Source organism: Rhinatrema bivittatum, chromosome 1 (assembly GCF_901001135.1).
Source record: "Rhinatrema bivittatum chromosome 1, aRhiBiv1.1, whole genome shotgun sequence".
NCBI classification, from domain to species: Eukaryota; Metazoa; Chordata; class Amphibia; order Gymnophiona; family Rhinatrematidae; genus Rhinatrema; species Rhinatrema bivittatum.
The window spans coordinates 240,906,875-240,929,039 of NC_042615.1; the positions used below are offsets into that span (position 1 = coordinate 240,906,875).

Sequence of the window (22,165 nt, forward strand, 5' to 3'; positions counted from 1 at the left end):
ACATTAACATGTGTAACTCCTTTGAAAATTCACCTGTAAATATTTTAGAGCGCTTTGAAATGTTTAATGCACAGTAAAGTGATTTAGCACACACTAAACTGATTTGATGCATGTTAAATTGTGTTAACGTGAGCTAAATGAGTTTTAACACATGCCGAAACCATTTAGCGCATGTTAAAACTAAACAACACAAAACAAAGTGAAAACCCCCCCCCCCCCATGAAAATGAAACAAAACACCACAAATGAAAATGTTTCACCAGCACACCCCTAATGGACACAGTCAAATGGAGCAGATTGCAGAGCAAAGTGTGCCTGGCAAGTATGCCTGTTATTATATTGTCAGGATCTTCAGTTCTGGTGAAGCAGCTGCTGTAATTCTATCAGGCAGCAGAAACCCTACTGAAATCAACTGTCAATTGCTTTATTTAGCAGGGAAGTGTTATAGGAAATGGCACATGGGTGACAATGGATAAGCTAACAGGGGATGCCAACACTCAGATGGTAAATGCTAGTTATTTCTTTATATCTGTCCAAGACTCTTTCATGTTATCAGATGGGAAATTGATAAATATGAAAAGCTTTAGCTATTGCACATGGCCTGAGACTTAAATATCGCAAGAGTTATAGTACTTGTTCCGTAAGAAAAACAACTTTTTAAGCCATTTGATAAATTGCCTTTAAACAGGATGGAAGAGGATTCATCATGGAATAATATCCAGATGACAGGACAAAAGCATCAAACATATAGCATTATGCACTTTAAAAAGGGATGCAGAACATTACAAAAATCCAGGAAAGTGACAAAATTTTTTTATGTACAGTAAGAACACATTTAAATTCATTACCACTACTGTTTGAGAAGAAAGAGAATGGAGCCTACCAAGTGGACGCATCCTTCCCCTCCATAGATTATAATGGCAGTTGTGACGTGAGGGTATGGTTGTACTCCTGTCAGGGTAATATATCACCCTTGAGCAACAGTTAATATGCTTAGGTCTGAGGACTGCCGGAGCTGAGTAAGAAGCCCGTATGTATTTCAGTGACAGAGTCTTCCTGAGCATGTTGGTGGGTGGAGTGAAGGGTGTTTTTGGAGCATGCATGCTGGTTCCTACTCCTGTGTAGTGCGAAAACTGTGAATATGAATATCTCTTTTTCAGGCTGTCACAAATATATATTTTATTGTTGTATATTTACTTTTACATCCATTTCGATTTCGATTTTTCCCCCCCAATATTTGCTTATTAGGGACCAAAAAGGTTTTGTGTAAATGAGCCCATTGTCTACAGTCATCACTTTAAAAAGCAATCCTGTATGATTTGTATTACATATACAGGCATGAGCCACAGCTCTGCAGTGATGACTGAGGCATCCTTCCCCTCCATAGATTATATGGAGGGGAAGGATGAAGGCAGAAAGAGGAAACCGCACAGGTTCAAGAGTCTATGGGGCTGAAGTACTAAAGTGCACTGAATTATTTTTGTGAAAACCCGAGTACGAAAGCCTTTCCATGCATATTTTAACTCTTTGAACATAGTTGATGAACTGCTTTGCGTGACTTTGCATCACGGTAGCTCATTAACTTTGATTTTGCATCAAATTTTGCAAGAGGAAACTTCCGTGCATAAGTTTAGGACACTCGAAGCCAAAAAAACCCCCGTCGGTTTGTATGTTAAAAGGGAATTTGCGGCCCTAAGTGCGACAGTGTGAAGTAGACTTTGCAAAAGTCAGCATGCAGACATCAACTTGTAAGTAACCTTGCAGACTACTCTCAGTAAAGCCCTTTGCCTTTGCCCATTGTATTGTTTGAAACTGACATCTTCCATAGGGAAATAATATGAAGAGTGGTGACTGTAGAGGGATGGGAAGATGGAAGACAGAATAAACACCAGGGATGTTCATTCACCGGAAATGAAACTGCACATTTCATGAACTTTCCCCATTTTATTTTTTTAGTTTTTAAAACATAATGAAAAAAGCAAGCAAAATTGTGTTCGTTTTTATTTTGTTAAAAATAAATAAATAAATAAGGCTGTCTCTACCGCCAACCCCTCCCCCCTCCAACTCTCAGTCGCTACCCCAGGCCTCCCTGGCACTCATCCAGACCCTCTTACCCTTTTCTTGAAAATCTCCTCATGCTCCTGCCCTGCATCTTCTGCCATTGCAAATAATGCAGGTAGATAAAGACCCGCACCATTGTAAAGTTTTGCCATACAGAGGGGAAGAGGGTGTGGGAGGGGGAGCTGCAAAGGACTGGGGGAGGACTCAGAAGTGGGATTTGATTTTTGGTTGTGCACCCGACATTTTTTGTTTTGCTTTGCTTTTTTCCCATTTTATAAATTTGATTTTTTGTTTCTTTTTTTTTTTTTCAAATTTTGAAAAGAAACAGACAAACATGAAACGAAATGAAAACCAAATGTCCATGCCCAACCCTAATAATGAATAAATACTGCTTAAGAGAAAGCGAATGCACGACAGAAAGCTAGTACATCACTATAGGAGGATGTTATTTTCCCTGACACCCTTTGAAATGTGAAAACAAAAGCTGCCTCAATGAGAAAATGTTGCTGGTGTCCTCTTCATAAAAAAATGAGAAAGGATTCATTGGTGACAGCAAAGCAATGTTTCATCCTGTGCACTGGCTGAGCCTTTGTTTCAGGGACATTACACATTAGGTCGGATGTTCGTCTCTGCCTTGCACAGTACAGTAGGGTACTCACTTGCCATTGTTGAAGATGACGGTACAGTTGGGCCAGCAGTCGTGGTTCACCAGGCAGAGATTTGGGAATATTCCTACTCCAACTGCCTGTAGTCCTCTTTGGTCACTCAGGGTGAAACCATTACAGTTGATCTAGCCACAAAAAGTAGAATATTTTATTTTTTAGCTTAAGGAAAACTGTGCTGGCATTTTAAATATTATCCTTTCATTTAGGATAAACTCCCTGATTTTTCTACTACATATTTTACGGTATGTTCTGCTGAAACCGGGGCTTCCTGATTGGCTATTGTAGTGGACCATAATGCCAAAGTCAAGTGTGGTGAGCAAACACAGACTCAAGGAGTTTCATGGAAATCAAGGGTGTGGGTCTGCATGTGTGTGTGTGCGCACGTGTGTGTGTGTGTATGTGTGCGCTTCATATACAAACAAAATCTGCAATTTAGATGTACACTCTTCTAAACAAACTTGAATCTCCATGACAGTTTGTGTTAGAATGACACTGACACAATAACTTTGTAAGAATTTCAGTCTTCTGAGGCTAGAGCATAGCAACTGATTCAGTATTTACACTGCATGCTCCTGTGCTGTGTGGCAGAGACATGTTGTCCACAGAAGTTTGAGCCAACACCCTTCAAATCTTTTTCATCTAAAGAAATGGCTTTGATTTGCAACGCTACTCCTCATAGTGGGCATCTCCCAGCATCAGTGACTTGGGGGTGGGGGGAGGGGAGAGAGCGGGGGAGGAGAGCAGGGATCTTGGTTGCATCTTGGACTCCTTCACACCAGACACAAGTCACAAAGCTGCTGAGATGCCCACGCCCCTTGATAATCTTGATTAATTACAGCATTCTTATATGGAAATTTGGCACAGATTATTTGCAATGAAAAAGAAAATGGGTCAACGTTGTAATTTGAAAGAAAAGCAAAATGAATCAAGCCCCCAAATAGTTAATTTACTGTGCATCAAATCATTCTGTGAAAATGTTTTCTTTCTTGCCTTTTCGACATTTTTCTTCCTCACCTCACCTCATCTCACCTCCTAGCTTGAATGTCTTTGGCAATTCTAGACCTTTTGCTGAAAGAAGACTGGATGGGAAGCTTTGTCTACAAGGGAATCCTTCAGTACTGCTCTAATGCTAGCAGGAGAACATTTCCAAATGCCACGGCCTTGGAGCCTGAATGCATTGCCTCCATGACGTGCCCGAGTCCTGTAGCCTCCAAAGGTGGAAACTCAAACTGGATCTTCAGAAGCAGGCCAGAGACTTATATGAGCTTTCCAGATTTCTTTTGCTTTTTAGCTTCCACAGTTGTCCTTGTTAGCTATTAACAGCCACCCTTTTATCTACCTTGGAGAATACAAGAGTGCAGCTGCTACAATGACATACCACACCGAATATGTGAGAGATGTACTGCATTCCAAACTGCTGGCTTGAAGGTGGCCAAAAGTCAATAAAGGTCTGAACATCCGCCATGAGTTCTTTCCTTTCCTCCTCCCCAAAGTTGTCCACATGGTTCTGCAAGTCATCAATGGAGGCTAAGCATCCCTCGGCGAGGCCACTTCCTTCTCTTTCTATCCGCCACATGATACGGGCTGCTAGCCTGGGTACAGAAGAATATTATGACATCAATACACAGCAGTCAAAAAGCAAACATGTCCCAAGCAACAGTGAGATATCACAGTAGGTTTCACTGCCCTAAAACATATGAAGGGGGAGCCCATTTTCTGCTCCTCAGCAAGTAGCCCCTGCCCCTTACAAACATGCATTTTGAGGCTTCAACAGGTCTGCGTTTCCTCAGTGTAACAAAGGTCTCACTAGACTAGACCTTGCCTGCATGTGATGTCAGTGTGATAAGGAGGAGCACCTCTCTCCACTGGGAGAGGTATTAGGAGGATTCCTGAAAGTGCAGAAAAGTGACAAGGAAGAGGGCCTCACAAGCATCAGATCCAAAGGAATCAAAGATCTTCCCTGGAATCTGGACACGGGCAAAGTTCCCTCTAAGTTGCGCATTTGCGCAGCTGCGCACAGCTTTTACCCCCACACGCAGGGATCGGATCAGGCAGGGGTAAACCAAACCCCTGCCCGATCCGATCAATGGCATCACACCTCCCTAAACCCCATTCCGGGCAGCAGGAGTCTCGTTTATCCAAACGTCATCTCTTGCTGCCGCGGGGACAACCTCGCAGCTCTTACCGCAAAATCAATCCTGCGGCAGCAGGAGATAATGTTCAGATAAACACGACTCCAGCTGCCGTCCACCCCACAATTTGGCAGGCCGCTGAGGAGCCTATCCCACAGTGGCAGAACAGAGAGGATGCACTGGCTGCCAGCAGACCTCATCCCACTGGCAGCCAAAGAGAGGAGGAGGATATGGTGGCTGCCAGTGGACCCTATCCTGCTGGTGGCCGAAGAGAGGAAGAGGACGCAGTGGCCACCAGTGGACCTTATCCCTTTGGTGGCTGAAGGAGGACCTAGTGCCACTAGTGGACCCTATCCTGCTGGCAGCTGAAGAAATGGCCCAGGCTCTGAGTGTTTGTGTGTGTGGGGGTGAGAGCCTATGTGTATGTGTGTGGATGAGTACCTGCATGTGGGGGTGAGAGCCAGTGCGTGTTTGGGTGTGGGGGTTTGAAAGGCTGTATATGTGTGTGTGTGTGTGTGGGGGGGGGGGACTGCCTGTGTGTGTGTGACTTACTGTGTGGGAAAGGTGTATGATTGCTTGTGTGTGTGTGGGTGGGTGAGATCCTGTATATGTGTGGAAGAGAGGCTGTGTCAGTGAGAGAGAATGTGTGTATGTAGGGGTTAAGAACCTGTGTGTTTGTGTGGTTGGGTGAAATCCTGTGTGTGTGGGTGGTTGTATATGTGTGACTGACTGTGTGTGGGTAGCTGTATGTGGGGAGGAGGAGGATAAGAACCTGTGGGTGAATGAGAGCCTGGGTGTGTGTTTGTGGGTGGGCAAGATCCTGTGTATGTGTGTGTAAGAGGGTGTGTTGGTGTACGTATATGGGGGAGGTTTGAGAAGCTTGTGGGTGTGGGTGGGAGACTGAGTGAGAGCCTGTGTGGGGGATGTGTGTATGTGTGACTGACAATGTGTGGGGATGGATAGATAACTGCCTGTGTGTGTGAGATCTGGTGCTTGGGTGTTTGGGTGAGAGCCTGTGTGTGTGTGTGTGAGAGAGAGAGAGGATAAGGTTTGTACATATCCCTCCAATCCACAACAATCTCAGAGTTGCTGGAAATCAAAACATCCCAGGTATGAAGAACAGGAAATTTTTAAAATCCTTATTAGTTTCATTATTGGATGTTATTTTATATGTCTGCTGTTTTGAAATATTATGTTGCTTTTTTGGGAAATTTTAGAAATATTTTTATGAGATTTTAGTTATTGGATGTTCTATTTATCAGTTGTTTTTATGTATTATTTTTATTAGTATGGTTTTACTTTTATGATTGATGTTTTATATTTCTTTATTTGTTGTGTAGGAGTCTATAGCAGTCTGTTTTACTCTATTTTCAATAGGAGGTATATTGGTCTTCTAGGGCCTGATGTAATATTTGCCTTGCTGCTCTTTCCTGGGTAGGATTGTTGCTATTTGGATCCTGGAAGTTAGTTTTGAAGTGGTATGTCAGATCTGTCTCTTGGAGGAAACTGTATTCTTGGCAGGCTGTGTGATAGCTTTTATTGGATCTATGTAAGTATTAGGGGTGTGCATTCGTTTTGAACTTATAGGTAAAACACAACTTTTTTTTTTTTTTTTAACTTAAAAAAGTGATGAGGCGAAAACGATCGGATTTCCAACTTATTCAACATAGCTATGTTGAATAAGTTGGAAATCGCGATTGTTGATCCTAAATAAAAATTTAAACCCCTCACCCTCCTTAATCCCCCCCCCCAAGCTGGCCAAAAGTTCCTTTTGGATCCAACGAGGGTCCCGGAGCGAACGCGCGGGGAATCACGTGACGTCCGCGTCACTCCGACGTGACGCGGACGTCACGTGCTCCTCGCAAAGGAATACAGAAATGGCGTCCTGACTCCCCGCTCGACCACCAGGGAGTTTTGGTAAGTCTTGGGGGGGGATTAAGGAGGGTGAGGGGTTTAAATTTTTATTTAGGGAATCGGTGCACGTATGGACATAGACTCAACTTATGGAATTCTCCATATGTCCATATTGACCGAAATTGACCCCCCCTTTCGACTTATGGACTTATGAACATAAACTTTTGGTCTGCACATCCCTAGTAAGTATTATGCAAAAATACTGTATGTGAGTTATTGAGACAATATAAGACCCATTTTTAGATGTGAATGTCTCTGATCTGACATCTGAAGAAGAGACATGTAGTTTTAAAAGCTTTTGTACAATATTTTTCGGTACATGTATTTTTTATTATTAATTTATAGGTATTTTAGGCAGCCTGGCTTGTTTTGTTTTATAAATAGGAGATATATTGATGTTTTGGAGCTTGATGTAATATTTGTAGTGTTGCCTTTTCGTTGGTAGGATTGAGTTTGAGTGCTGGCAGTTAGTGCTGTTTTTGATATGGGAGGTTTACTATATTGTAATTGTTTATTCACGGCTTTCTGAGGGCCAAACCCATACCCATTACGTTACAACAGGGCTAATGCCATAAGAGTTCCATGTGTCTTTTGTCTCTAGGGATGAGGTAGCTGAGGGAGCAAGACTGCTGTAGACAAGGGAGGGAGAGAGGTTTGGCAGGCAGCATGTGTGGGAGGGGAGAAGAGACTGAGGGAGCGAGATTGAATCCCCTTCTGTAAATGCCAACGCATGCCACTGCTGTAGGGTGTTTGTGTGTGTGTGTGTGAGAGAGAGTAAGTTGAAACTGTGCATGTCTGCTGTAAGATAGACAGCACGTGAGAGTGAGAGCCTGTGTGTGTGTGTGTGTGTGTGTGTGTGAGAGAGAGAGAGACAGCATATGAGAGTGGGAGCTTGTGTGTGTGTGTGTAAGAGAGCATGTGAGAGTGAAAGCGTGTGTGTGTGTGTGTGTGTGAGAGAGAGAGAGACAGCATATGAGAATGAGAGCATAAGTGTGTGTATTTGAAGGAGGAAGGGAAGAAGACAGGTGGAGAGAAAAGAACAGAAAGAAAAAGAAAAAGAGACTATATAAAAGGAATTGGGAAAGGATCGCGAAAGAGAATGTGGGGGGAAAAAAAAGCCTGGGTCCAACTGATTAGAAAAATAAGATCAGAAAAGAAAGGTAAAAAAAATATTTTGAATTTTTATTGATTGGCATATTTTATCTTTGGGAATTTGTATTACATATTGTATTTTGTTCTCTCTTTAGTATACTACTGTTCAGAGTCTGGTTTCTCGAGTTTTCCATTTTATTTTTGTCTGCATGTTTCTGTTTCCAATCTGTAATCCCTTATTTTGTATTAAGTAAGGGTCTGTCTGTGTTCTGCATTTGTAACTGTGGTGCAGTATTTCTGCTGGCATGTAGTTTTTCTGTAGGACTTTAATCTGTTAACCCCAGTGAATGGTTGCATTGTTGCCATGTCATAGGTAAGACTGCTGTTGTTTGAGTCCTGAGAGATTTGTGTTACTTCTCAAAGAGTTTGGCAGTGAAGGGTTTGCAGTTACTGAGATGAGTGTGTGTCTGTGTGGAAGAGGAGGAGAACTGAGCGAGTGTGCATGTTCGTGAGAGTCTGGGGAATAAATGAGAGGAATGAACATGAGTGTGTGTGTTGTGTTTGTGAGAATGAGCATGCATGTATGTGAAAGAGCTTGAATGTGAATATGCAAGTATGCTAATGTGTGTGTGTGTATGTGATGTACAACTGTACATGCTACACCAATATTCCCTGTAAGGATTGGGTTGCTCTGAGCATAAAATTGATAGGCTTTTTGCTTCAAAGAAAGTAGTGCTCACAGGGTAATGAAACAAAAATATTTGCTCACAAACAAAAAGGTATGCACATAGCAACCCAATCCTTAGAGGGAACTTTGCTGGGAGATGCCAAAGGAGAGGCATCCTATCTGGGTTAGTCTGACAGAGTCAAAGCTCGAAGACCTGAGGTGGAATAGATTCCCCGAGAGTTGGGAGATGAGTGTACGGGGAGGTGCCATAAGAGAGGAATCCTTCCTGAGAAGGTTCACTAGAGTCAAAGACTAATTCAGCCACAATCAGCTTGAGACACCAGCAAGAGAGAGAGAGGAAGAGGACAGGAATCCTCCAGGAAAAGATTTCAGACACCCAATAGGTACTGGAAGGACTAGGGTTGAATGGATACCCGTCCCACAGAGCTGGCCTGTGTTGGGGAAGATATGTGGAGAGGAGTCCATACGAGACTGTATTTAATCTGTTGGACACTTTTGGAACTGAGTTGCAGAACTGGTGAACTTTGTTGTGTGCCAGAATTTCTTTGGACTTTGTTTACCCTGCCATTAGTTAAAGTAAAGGGTTTTGTTTTGAACAACAGCCTGGAGAGTTTAGCATGTTTTTTTTTATTGGTGTGACTGTTCTGGTGAACAGGAAGAGCACCTGTAGGAACAAATCCCTAAGGTCTGTGAAGAGACTGTACTTTTCCCCTCTGTGGGGGCCCTGTGTGGGCCCTGTGTGGTCCATGGCCCTCCCTATACAGCCCCGTGTTCAGGTCCAGAATAGGATGAGAGCTACATTCTAGTTCATCTGCAAAGAATTAATGGTCTCCAGTTGTCACTCTTGTAAAATGAGGATATTTGTCACTCAAAAAGTACAGTTCTTTAGTGCTCATTACATTTTCATGTAAGTATGAATTGAGATGTAATGTGTGTGTGTGTGTGTGTGTGTGTGAGAGAGAGAGAGTACATGTGAGAACCTGTGTGTGAGTGTGAAGGAGGAAGGGAAGAAGTCAGGAGGAGAAGAAAGAGAGAAAGAGACCTTGAAAAAAGAATTAGGAAAAGACCAAAAGGGGGAAAGTGGAAAAAGAGACTGAGACCAACTAATTGGAAAAATAAAAAGATCAGACAACAAAGGTAAACAAAATATATATTTGGAATTTTGGGGAATGTGCATTTTTTATATTTTTGTAATTTGCTCTTTCTTCAGAGTTCCATTGTTGAGAGTTGGGCTTTCCATTTCAGTTTTGTCTACGTGCTTCTGTTTCTAATTTGTAGCTCCTTATTTCTGTTGTTTTCTGCATGTGTAACTGAGGTGCAGTATTTCTGCTGGCGTGTAGTTTCTCTATAGATATTTGTAGCAGTCCATCTTGTTCTGTTACCCCAGTAAATGGTGTATTAGTGTTCTAGAACCTGGTGTAATATTTGTATTGCTGCCTTTTCATAGATAAGGTTGCTGCTGCTTGAGTCCTGAGAGTACGTGCTGCTATGATATGGTATAGCAAGGTTCTAGGTGTCTCTTTTGTTTTTGCAGGGGTTTATGTTATTTCACAGAATGTTTGGCAGTGGACGGATTTTGTTTTCCTGGGGTGACACTAGAATTTGAATATATATATTTTCTTTTTGCATGCTGAGTTGAAATGTGAACTGTCCCAGTTCTGTTTTGCACCTGTTGCAAATCTTAAGTTCTTATCTAACTATAACAAAGAGGAAAGTTGTCCCACACTGGCTCTGCTGGTATGCAACTCTCCAGGCGATGGCTGGGCACCTGTGCCTTGGAAATTAGGCTGTCGAAGTGCTGAGAGTGAGCCAGGGCAGGGCTCCTGGTCTCCCGTGATTCTGCAGGTGCAGGGAGGACCGCAAAATCTGCCTCTTCCCATGGAAAGTGAGGCCACCAGGTAGTGATGACACAGGAAAAAAAAACCCTTCCCGTTGAGACTCCGAACTATCTTGAACCCCTTCATGTCCATGGTCTGTATTGTCCTTTCCCTTCCCCCTGTCCATGCATGCTTGCCTGCGTGTGTGAGGAATAGTATCGCGGCAGCACATCAGGCTCTGTGTGTGTGTGTGTGTGTGTGTGTGAGTGTGTGTGTGTGTGTGTTCCTTCTTTGCCGGTTGGGCACGATCACGATTTTCAACTGCCGGCCACTGTTGAAAGCAGTGGTCAGGCCCAGCTAGCAGAGGAGGAAGACACAGCCTGATGTACTGCCGCCATCCTGTTCCTCCTTGCAGTGATCAGTGCAGGGGGAGGAAGGTAGGGTTGCCAGCTTTTCCATGTAGCAGGACTGGACACTTGGGTGGGGGGAGGCATCCGGCCGCAGCTACCCCCCCCCCCCCTTTTTTTTCCCTTTCAAAATGAGCGGTTTTTTTTTTCCTAGGCTCGGGATCGATTCTCCTCTTCCTCTCAGATTCGCAGGAGGACAGCGTGAATCAGCGAGTGTGGGAGAGGCAGAGGAGGAGGAGGAGGAGAGTCAAACCGAGCCCCAAAAACAGGCAGGTGGTTGGAGCACTGCCAGGCTGCCACCACTGATTGGCCCCCCCGGCCTTGCCTGACCGGGTGTTACAACTGACAGGAAAACCGGCTTTCCGCTCCAGAACCGGGCAGTTGCTCACCCTAGAGGAAGGAGGGATTATTAGAAAAGCTGGAGGGGGGAGGAGGGAGTTAGAGAGCCTGGAGATTGTGAGGGAATAAGGTAAAGAAGTGACAGGGAATAGGAATGATTTTGTGATCTGGACAAGTTTATCCTGATAACTTTAGGCCTGTTCTCCACTCCGAACAGACTTAGCTGACTAATGTTAGCTGGCAGGTGCTGAATTTCGGTGCTACTTGGCTAAGTTTAATCACCTGGAATGCCCTTGCACCGTCTCTTTTTAGTTGGGTAATGACTTAACCAGCTATAAAACTTACCCATTTGGCAGGGCAGGAAATTCAAAACTCAGCTTAGATAGGCAAACCCCTTTGTATATGGTTTGTATATTTAAATGTATATGTCATACATCCGAAGTAGGGAGTGGCACATAACCAAAGGTCAATAATGCAGGAAAAATATGTGTACCAATTTTGAATGTCCACTAAAAGCATTTAAAGCAAGTCTTTAAATAATGAGTATCTTTTTTTTAATTTTAGATCTCTGAAATAAATTTTCAGAGAGCAAATATGGCAGTGTGTCCCCTGACATGGTCCCGTGTTTCACCCGAAGGCTGCAATGGGAGAGTCAGGGAGGCAAACAACTTAAACTGTAACAGAAACAGAAATAAAAGTAAGTTGAAATCAAGGTGACATTACAAGGAGAATGCAGCAAGCAGAGGTACAAATTAGTAATCAACCAGATACATACCAAACACAATGCTTTCACACTACTTCATAGAAGCACTTACAGAGTTAGATCAACAAACAGAATTTAAAGGGATCTGCGTGCCAAAACATAGACACTGTCACATGACAAATGATAGCCAATCAGTGATGAGCCATTCATAAAAACAAGATGTTACAGTAGTGAAAACCAACTATAGAAACCCAGACCATTCAATTTCCTGGTTAAGACCACCAAGGGATAGAGAGTGAAGTCCAGCATTGTTCATAGTGTATCAACAGATTGGCGAAATCACCACCTCTGGAGGGAGGGAGTAACCTCATCGATCACAACATTTTTAAATCTTCAGGATTATGAGAAGATTGTAGCCAATGAGTCACCTAAGGTGCCTCATCATGTGCCATCCGAATACATGATAGGTGTTCGAAAATATAAGTCTTTAAAGGTGGGGATGTTTTCCCCACACGTGGCGAAAAGCACATTTAAACTCGCTCTGTTTGTCAATCAGGACCTCCTTTTTATGCGGACACGCCTCTCATTAGCTGAACGGATGACCTATGTCCTCCCCTTCTCTAACCGAGTTGGACAGATCATCAGATGCCACTGGCCCATTTTCCATGTACATCCCATTTTTAATGAAGCACCATGCTTCACGTTCCACCACGCAGAAGTCAATGGGATCAGTTAGTCCATTCAGAACTGCTTCCCGTGGCACCTTCATTTACTGTTCGCATCACTGGCCCCACTCGTGTGGACATTGCGCAGCATGTGCTTTTTCACTCTCTATTTCCAATTTTACACACCCCACCTCAGGCTATGTATATCAACTCTGACACTCGTCCACCTGCTGGACCACCGGAGTAGTTTATGTGATCATCTGCCCCTGTTCTTTATTATGCATGGGAAAAACTTCCTGGCTTTTAAAGACTTGTATTTTTGAACACCTATCATGTATTCGAACGACACATGGTGAGGCACCTTAGGTGACTCATTGGCTACAATCTTCCCATACCCCTGAAGATTTAAAAATTTTTGTGATCGATTAGTGCAAGACCAGAATTAATTATCAGTCAATCAAACATGTTTAGGGTGGGTGGCTCAGTGATACTTCTGTGTGTTATCACTGAAGCTCCACTGTAGACTTATTCTAAATATGCTGGAACTCAAATTATCAAGCCAAAAAAAAATGTTTGGGATGCTAAAATGCCTGGAGCAAACTGATATTATGTGTTTGAGCTGCCTGAAGCTATGTAAGTTTAAAATGAAAAGTCCAGACAGGTTTGGCAATCATCCATTGCCAGTTATGCCAAGTGATCTTTTGCTGAAAGTATGTTTTGCATTGTAATCCATAATGCTCTCTTGCCTCACTTGTCAACAGATTCTATTTCTATGAGTGCTATAAATAGAAGGCCTGATAAAGCAAGACTACAGAACGTTGCATTGATGAACTGGCTAAACCCGGCTGAAACTACAATGAAATCTGAACTTAGCTTCACCTGTTCAAGAAAGAACAACCAACTAGTAAAACCACCAATGATTTGACTAAGACATGTATAAAATAAGGTTGATAAATCTGTGCAGGCAGGCTATCAAGTCTAAAAGTAACCAGAAGAGACATTTCTGGTCCAGAGTATGGGTCTAAAATATGCTGCAAAAGCATATTACATCCTGCTGAGTCACAAATGAGATAGTATTTTATTACTTTTGGTAGCTGTAATATAGACAGCCAAGTTTAGATTATTCATTTCCTCCATCTCCATATCTCTCTCTCTCTCTCTCTCCACTTTGACTCTCCCCCTTTCTAACCACCTTCTGTCCTCTACCCATCTCTCTCCCTCTTATCCCAAGCATCAGGACTGGTGGTGGTAGGAACAGCGGCAGCAGCTGCAGTCCTGGGGCAAAGACCCGGTTCGCCTTCTCTGTGTACTTCATTTGAAAAACTGAAGTGCATGCCAAGAGGAGAGGAGGAGGAGGCTTGACTGCAGATACAGACTGTGTGCACTCTCTCTGTTTTTGCCCCCATGGTGTGTGCTTCACTGTTTCAAATGTTACAGGGACCGGGAAGAGAAAGCGTAGGCATGGGCAGACCTGCTGCAGGTGATCCGGGTCCCATAGCCCCAGCACATGATACAGGAGATCCCGTAGGGGATCTGGGAGGCATGAGGGAAAGCAGGTCGGCTAGGAGTCTCCCTGAAGAATGGAAAGACCTGGGTGGCGTAGTGATGGTGAGGTTCTGGTATGTAAGAGGGCTCTGCTGTTAAAAATCTTTGAAGTGGAATTCTCTGCTTAAGTGAGTGAGTGTCTTTCAATAAGACTTCCATTCTGGAGAGGTAATGGACAATATAATGCAACCTTTTAAACTGGGGCCTTTTCATTTTCACCCTATTTGTATGGGTATTATTCTGTGAAAACAAATCTTTTCATTTTCTGAAATATTTTACTTCAAAACTTTTGTTTTTCCAGGTTTTGAATTGTGACATAGGGACGGTAACTTTCAAACTGGCGCGCGTGCACACATTTGTGCGAATATGTCGGCCTGTGCCCAGGTACGAGGCTATTTTATACCTTACGCACGCAAATGTGTACATGTTATAAAATAGCTTGGTCACGTGCACATGAGCGCCAAACGTTAGGTGGGCGCGGGCATGTGCGCGCAAATCCCGCTTCTACCATGCAAATCAGAGGATTTTCCAGTTTTACCAGTTCATCCCCAGTACACCCAGTTAAGAGATACCAATCCCCCCCTCCCCCGGTTTGATAGCCTTCACTCCTTCCAGTTAGCTCTGACTCTTAAAACCCTGCAGATCTTCCTAATTTTCTTTAAATTTTAACTTACACAACATCCGTACTAGAAATAAAGTTATGCGGCAGGGGGCCTCAGTTTGCGCTGGGTTGCAGCAGAATTTATGCATACATTTTAGGTTCATGCCTCAAAATGCCCATGCATGCCCAGACCATGCCTATGCCCCACCCCCTTTTTGAAAACTTTGGAGATGTGCGTGCTGCAGGAGATATGCTGCATGTACCTCGATGGCTTTTAAAATACGCTCGGCGCATGCGAGTCCAATTCATTAGCTCATCCCCCGGAATTGATACGTGCATTGGGCATTTATTTATTTATTTATTTATTTATTTATTTAACAACTTTTAATATACCGACGTTCGTATGTTCTGGGTGTGTTATTTAAACCAGGATGCTGTATGCCAACTATCTCTGGGTTCAGTGACTTCCTGCTGCAAACGACTTTTCAGGCAGGTGGGCAGCCGGATAAATGGGATAAAGGGTTCGATGTACTAACTCATGGTATTTCTCATAGATTAGTGGCCTCCTTCACTTGCAATTTAGCTACTCATGCAAATGAACTGAGTACCAAAATTGTGTGCCAAAATTTGCTTCTGGGATGGCCAAAAATTCCCCCCTAAACTATACTTCAATTAGATGTAGCCATCTTTTTGGTGAAAACCAGCATGCAAAGAAGTTTTTGTGTGCTGGCTTTCATAAAATTCATAATTAATGAGTTGCCTTGCAAGCATTTGCATCACAATAGCTCATTATTTATGAATGTAAATACATTTTTGCAATTAGCAGACTATATGCAAAAGTTTACTATGGGGAAGGGACAAAATATAAATATGCATTTTTCGCAAAAGGAGACTGTGCAAAATGGCAAGCTTTTGGCATTTTTGTGTATTTTGAAGTATTTTACGTGATTTCTTTTTCACATATTGGCTTCTTTGCAAGAAAATTTAACATTTTAATACATCAGCTCAAAGTGACTAGCACAAGGTCAAAAAGCAGGATTTAAATTTCTAATCTCCTGGTTACCAGCCTATTATTCTAAACTACCTGGCCACCATTTGCTTCCAGTTTTTATGACATTGAAACAACAACATTTTGCATAAAGATATAATAAATCTGGTAAAGTGCAATGACCGTGCTACACATCTGAAGCAGAGAACTATAATTGAGACTTAGATAAATATTTTTCTCTTTTTTTTCTGCTTTAATCTGAGACTCTCTCTTGAGTAGCTCTTATAGATCCTGGAGCCCGGTAGCATGACCTTAGGGGACTGCTGCAATACAAGGTCATGCAAGGGAGACGGTAAGGAATAAAAAGCAATGACAGTATTAGAGATCGTGGATAATGATTTATCCTTAAGAGACGGTTGGGGAGGTACAAAGAGAGAGAGAATAAAACTGAAAAAGAAAGATGTTACAGATCACGGCTCACCTGATGTGCTCATTAGGTATTTTTCCATGCCTCTTGATAGCCGCACACTCACTTTTGTGGTTTGTCCAGGCATCCTTCTGGCAGGTACGGTCACAGTATTGGGCAAACTTGCATTGACCACAACGATGGAGCTTCTCTTGCCTCTTAAAGCAGTTATGGCACACATGGGCAGTAAGGCTGAAAACCCAACAGAATATACCTTTAGTCAGCAGCTATATATACAAACCTCTATAAGCTTAGTGTGTTTGCTTGGTAGTTGCATGAAAGTTTAATGCCTGTAGCGTTTCAGTCCTATGACAAAATCAACATTCCCGTACTTGCTCTACCTCGTTATTAATTCACTTTTTTCAATATGTGAACTTTTTTTCCCCCAGAAACACTATATATATAGTATATACATATAATTTAAAGGGTCTGTAGAAACATTATTCATATAACTGTATCATTTTTCATCTATCTTCCCTTTACTTCCCCTACCTCTCATCAACTCCACCAGATGTGGATAGGATGACTGATTTAGATAGGATGACTGTTATTATTTATTTTCCACATTTTCTCCCTTTATTAATTGCTTGTTCTATTCTTTCTTATTTACATGAAACATGCTCCTGGCCCCTCTGTCATATGTTGTTTCACTGTGATGAAAGTGAAGCATGAGCGCAGCAGGATCATCATTCAGCTGGCATTAAGAGACTTGCTCAGACAAATGTTCGCTTTAGGATTGTGTCCTGAACAATTAGTTCAACATGATGTCCATTATGATACATTTTCAGTGAGAACCCACATGAAACAATGGAAGATCTGAGTTGGTGAGCCTGACCTGGGCCATGCTATATCTGACTAGGGCAATAAGGTACTGTTCATTTTGCAAACTCCACTCACTATTATTTATTATTTATTTGTTCGTACTTATATTGTGCAATTTCTAATGCTACAAGAGGATAAAAATGCATTGTTCTTGCACAAATGCAAGGTCCCTGAAAAATCTGATGCAAAATGCATTGCGAAAAAGTGCAATGGAAGAGCAGTAGTTCTGTGGTCTAAGAGTGGCAACTTTACTTATTCAGGCCAAACAAGGTCCTTCCCTTGGCCAAGCAGCAGAAGCTGTTTCTTAGTGGCAGCAGTTCTTTCCTCCTACCAGTAGAAGAGACTTGATCCAGCATTGTAGGATGAATAGAGGACTTCCCTCTTATTTTATTCATTTATGGAATAAAGATGTTCCTTGATTTTCCTTAATTTTCTAGAACTTGTCCAAGTTTTAATAGGCTGTTGGAAATTACTGAATTTGTTTTAATTTTTTTAATGATAACTCTAAGTTTATATGAGTACAATGTTACACATTTCTACTAGAGAACACAAATGTAATGTCAGGGCTGGTCAGCCCTCTGGTGGTTCCTGGGGGTAGATCTCCGGCCACTCTGAAGCCCTTTCGGATTGATGAACAGGAACAGTGAATGCGTAAGCCCCTGTGCCATGGCACAACCTCAAGGCTCATGCAAATGGCAGGCGAGCATGTCCTGACGCAGACCATGCAGAGTTCTTGAGTATGTATGAAGGCAGGATGCATAACTGAAGGCTTAGCAAAGACAAGCTGAAGCAGAGAACTAGCAAGGGCAAGACTAATGGCTTGAGACTAGACTGATGACTTGTAACTAGGCTGATGGCTTGCACAATGCACAGCTGAACTGGAGCAGAACTGAAAACTGGAGCAGAACTGAAGACCAGAACCAGGCCAAGCCAAAGACAGGAAACAAGCTGAACCAAAGACAGGAACCAGACAGAGCTGAAGAACACAGCAGCAGAGTCTGACAGAAGGTCTAGGGCCTGGCAGATGGAAGGAAAGTGAGATCCTACACAATCCAGGGACAAGGCAGGTAGCGATCAAGGAGAATCCAGTAACCAGTCCAGCTTCAAGGCAGGCAGTGAGCAAGGAGAATCCAGTAACCAGCCCAAGGTCAAGGCAGGCAGAATCCAGAATTGTTCAAGGTCAAGGCAGGTAGCAAGCAGGCAGAATCCAAAACCAGGCACACAGCAAGCAAGGCAAGAACCAGGAACAAGCTAAGGAACCTGTTTCCAAGGCAAAGAGTCCAGCTTCAGCAGGCTAAGTAGTCTGATGTGTGTGACATCGTCATCAACAAACACCCAGCTCTCCCTCCAACGTGCACAGAATTGTGTGTGCCGATGCCGAGTGACTGTTGGATTCCCCCTTTTAAACTAGAACAAAGAGGAAAGGCGACAGTTACTCAGCACTGCATGGTTCAGAGGAATGCATCTTTAAAAGATACAAATGAAATAGGAGAGTTAGGGCATCCCAACAAAAAGATTCCAATAAAAGCAAACATAGTCCATGTGCCTATAAGTAAAGAAACATCTGAACTAAAGAATACCAAATTATCCATATCATCTGAAAAGCAGGTTGTTAATACAAACAAAAACCCCACTTTGAAATGTTTGTATGCCAATGCCAGAAGTCTAAGAAGTAAGATGGGAGAGTTAGAATGTATAGCAGTAAATGATGAGATAGACATAATTAGCAAATCAGAGACCTGGTGGAAGGAGGATAACCAATGGGACAGTGCTATATCAGGGTACAAATTATATTGCAATGATAGGGAGGATCGACTTGGTGGGAGTGTGACACTTTATGTCCGGAAGGGTAGAGTCCAACAGAGACTACAAGGTCATACAAGAGACTAAATGCTCAGTAGAATTTATATGGGTAGAAATCCCATGTGTGTTGGGTAATATAGTAATAGGAGTATACTACGGTCCACCTGGCCAAAATGATCAGACAGATGATGAAATGCTAAGAGAAATCAGGGAAACTAACCAATTTGGCAGTGCAGTAATATTGGGAGATTTCAATTACCTAAACAAAAAAAGGGGACCAAAAAATATATATATATAAAGAAAAGCCTAAATGACGGTGTCAGCAAGCCTGTCATTGTGGTTTGTAACAAAGAAACCCAACCGGTCTTCTCAATCATTCACCATCATTATCAAAATTTTTATTTACTTCAAAAAATTTTTTTTGTATATTTTTATCTTTTCATTAAAATTGTATTGAACTGTTATGGAGTCTCAGTTTAGTGGACCCTTAGGCCGACCTGCAGGAGACTAGGAAAGGTGGTCAATGTCTCTAGTATGTGGCAGGCCGGGAGGCAGATGTTCAGACAGGACATAGAGGTGCTCTTCACCCTGGAAGCTAGTACTCCCCCGGGAGGAGCCCGTAGGAGCCCAACCGCTGGGACTTAGGCGGCTTCATCCTTGGAAGCCGAAGCCCCCCCTGGAGGAGCCCATAGGGGCCTGGCCGCTGGGACTTAGGTGGGTTGTAGATCAGGACTGAGAACTGGAACCAGACTAGGACAGTAGAAGTACTGTAGCAGGGCTCGGGTTCTGGAACCAGGCAGGATCTGTAGCAAGACTCGGGTACTGGAACCAGGCAGGAACTGTAGCAAGACTCGGATACTGGAACCAGGCAGGAACTGTAGCAAGACTCGGGTACAGGAACCAGGCAGGAACTGTAGCAGGCAAGCAGGAACCAAGCAGGTACTGTAGCAGGCAAGCAGGAATGGAGCGAGTAGCAAGGTAACTCACTCCGGGGCACGACGCAACAGGGAACCAGGAGGTAAGCCCGTTGCAAGGCAAAGACTGAGTGCCCGCGGCCGGCTTATCAAGGCCATGGCGTCTGACGTCAGGAACTGGGCGGAGTCACCACTGGCGGGAAACGGCCTAGAAAAGCATCCAAGTGGCACGCGCACGCGCCTAGAAGCAGGGTGTCCATGGGAAGCTTCCTGGCGGCGCGGCCCCCACGGGGACGCCACCAAACGGGGTGCAAACCAGGCCTCCAGAAGCGGGAGTAGGTCCAGAAGCACGGAGGTAAGGGTCTGGTCGCAGCGCTCGCGGCCAGAACCGCAACATTGAACCATCAACTCTCATCCATGACAGAAATATAGCCAGCAGTCTCTTTGTCAGCCTGTGTTTATCATTCTGACAAAGAGACTGCTGGCTATATTTCTCTCATGGATGAGAGTTGATGGTTCAATACTATTTTAATGAAAAGATAAAAATATACAAAAAAATGATTTTGAATTAAATAAAAATTTTGATAATGATGGTGAATGATTGAGAAGACCGGTTTGGTTTCTTTGTTACAAACCACAAGAACAGGTTTGCTGACACCATCATTTAGGCTTTTCTTTATATATATATTTTTGGTCCCCTTTTTTTGTTTAGTTTACTATTTGGGTTACCATACTGACTCTCTTTGATATCAGATTTCAATTACCCCAATATTGACTGGGTAAACGTTAGCGACATAATGACATGCTAGAGACATAAAGTTCCTGGATGCAATAAATGACTGCTTCATGGAGCAATTGGCCCATGAGCCAACGAGAGAGGAAGCTATTTTAGATTTAATTATTTGTGGAACAAAGGATCTGGTGAGCAAGGTAACGGTGGTGGCGCCACTTTGCAATAGTGATCATAACATGATCAAATTTGAACTAATGACTGGAAGGGGAACAGTATGTAAATCTTCAGCTCTAACACTAAACTTTCAAAAGGGAAACCGATAAAATGAGGAAGAAAGGTAGAAAAAAACTGAAAGGTGCAGCTTCAAAAGTTAAAAGTGTACAACAGGCATGGACATTGTTTAAAAAATAATCATAGAAGCGTAAAAAAGGCTATTTTAGCCCAAAAAAATCCTTCAAAAATTTAAAGAAGGATCCATCTGAAGAAAATATTAAAAAACATAAGCATTGTCAAGTTAAGTGTAAAACATCGATAAGGCAGGCTAAGAGAGAATTTGAAATGAAGTTGGTCATAGAAGCAAAAACTCATAATAAAAAGTTTAAAAATATAACCAAATCAGGAAACCTATGAGGGAGTCAGTTGGACTGTTAGATGACCGAGGGGTTAAAGGGGCTCTTAGGAAAGATAAGGCCATTGTAGAAAGACTAAATTAATTCTTTGCTTCTGTGTTTACTAATGAGGATGTTAGGGAAATACTAGTTCCGGAGATGGTTTTCAAAGGTGATGATTCAAATGAACTGAACCAAATCTCTGTGAACCTGGAAGATATAGTAGGCCAGATTGACATACTAAAGAGTAGCAAATCACCTGGACCAGAGGGTATGCACCCCAGGGTTCTGAAGGAACTAAAAATTTCAGATCTATTAGTTAAAATTTGTAACCTATCATTAAAATCATCCATTGTACCTGAAGACTGGATGGTAGCCAATGTAACCCCAATATGTAAAAATGGCTACAGGGGTGATCCAGGAAACTATAGACCAGTGAGCCTGACTTCAGTGCCAGGGAAAATAGTGGAAACTATTCTAAAGATCAAAATCACAGAGCATATAGAAAGACATGGTTTAATGGAAAAAAGTCAGAATGGATTTACCCAAGGCAAGTCTTGCCTCACAAATCTGTTTCATTCTTTTGAAGGGGTTAATAAACATGTGGGCAAAGGTGAACCGGTAGATGTAGTGTATTTGGACTTTCAGAAGGCATTTGACAAAGTCCCTCTTGAGAGGCTTCTAAGTAAACTAAAAGTCATGGGATAGGAGGCAATGTCCTTTCGTGGATTACTAACTGGTTAAAAGATAGGAAATAGAGAGTAGGATTAAATGGTCAATTTTCTCAGTGGAAAGGGTAAACAGAGGAGTGCCTCAGGGATCTGTTCTTGGACCAGTGCTTTTCAATATATTTATAAATGATCTGGAAAGGAATACGACAAGTGAGGTTATCAAATTTGCAGATGATACAAAATTATTCAGAGTAGTTAAATCACAAGCAGATTGTGATAAATTGCAGGAGGACCTTGTGAGTCTGGAAGGCTGGACATCCAGATGGCATATGAAATTTAATGTGGACAAGTGCAAGTTATTGCATATAGGGAAAAATAACCCATGCTATAGTTACACAATGTTAGGTTCCATATTTGGAGTTATCACCCAGGAAAAAGATCTAGGCAATCATAGTGGATAATACCTTGAAATTGTTGTGTCAGTGTGCTGCGGCAATCAAAAAAGCAAACAGAATGTTAGGAATTATTAGGA

At 42.6% G+C, this 22,165-nt stretch overlaps 1 protein-coding gene across 2 annotated transcripts in view; it reads right to left on the bottom strand.

The window, feature by feature from the left end:
- Positions 1 to 22,165, bottom strand: part of SMYD1 (SET and MYND domain containing 1) — a 109,285-nt gene that overhangs the window by 47,711 nt on the left and 39,409 nt on the right. For both annotated transcript variants that reach the window (XM_029593059.1, XM_029593051.1), the window contains exons 2-4: positions 16,098 to 16,274; positions 4,104 to 4,317; positions 2,720 to 2,850 (exon numbers count right to left, since the gene is read on the bottom strand). In XM_029593059.1, the coding sequence (XP_029448919.1) occupies positions 2,720 to 2,850; positions 4,104 to 4,317; positions 16,098 to 16,274 (522 nt within the window). The remainder of the gene's footprint in view (positions 1 to 2,719; positions 2,851 to 4,103; positions 4,318 to 16,097; positions 16,275 to 22,165) is intronic.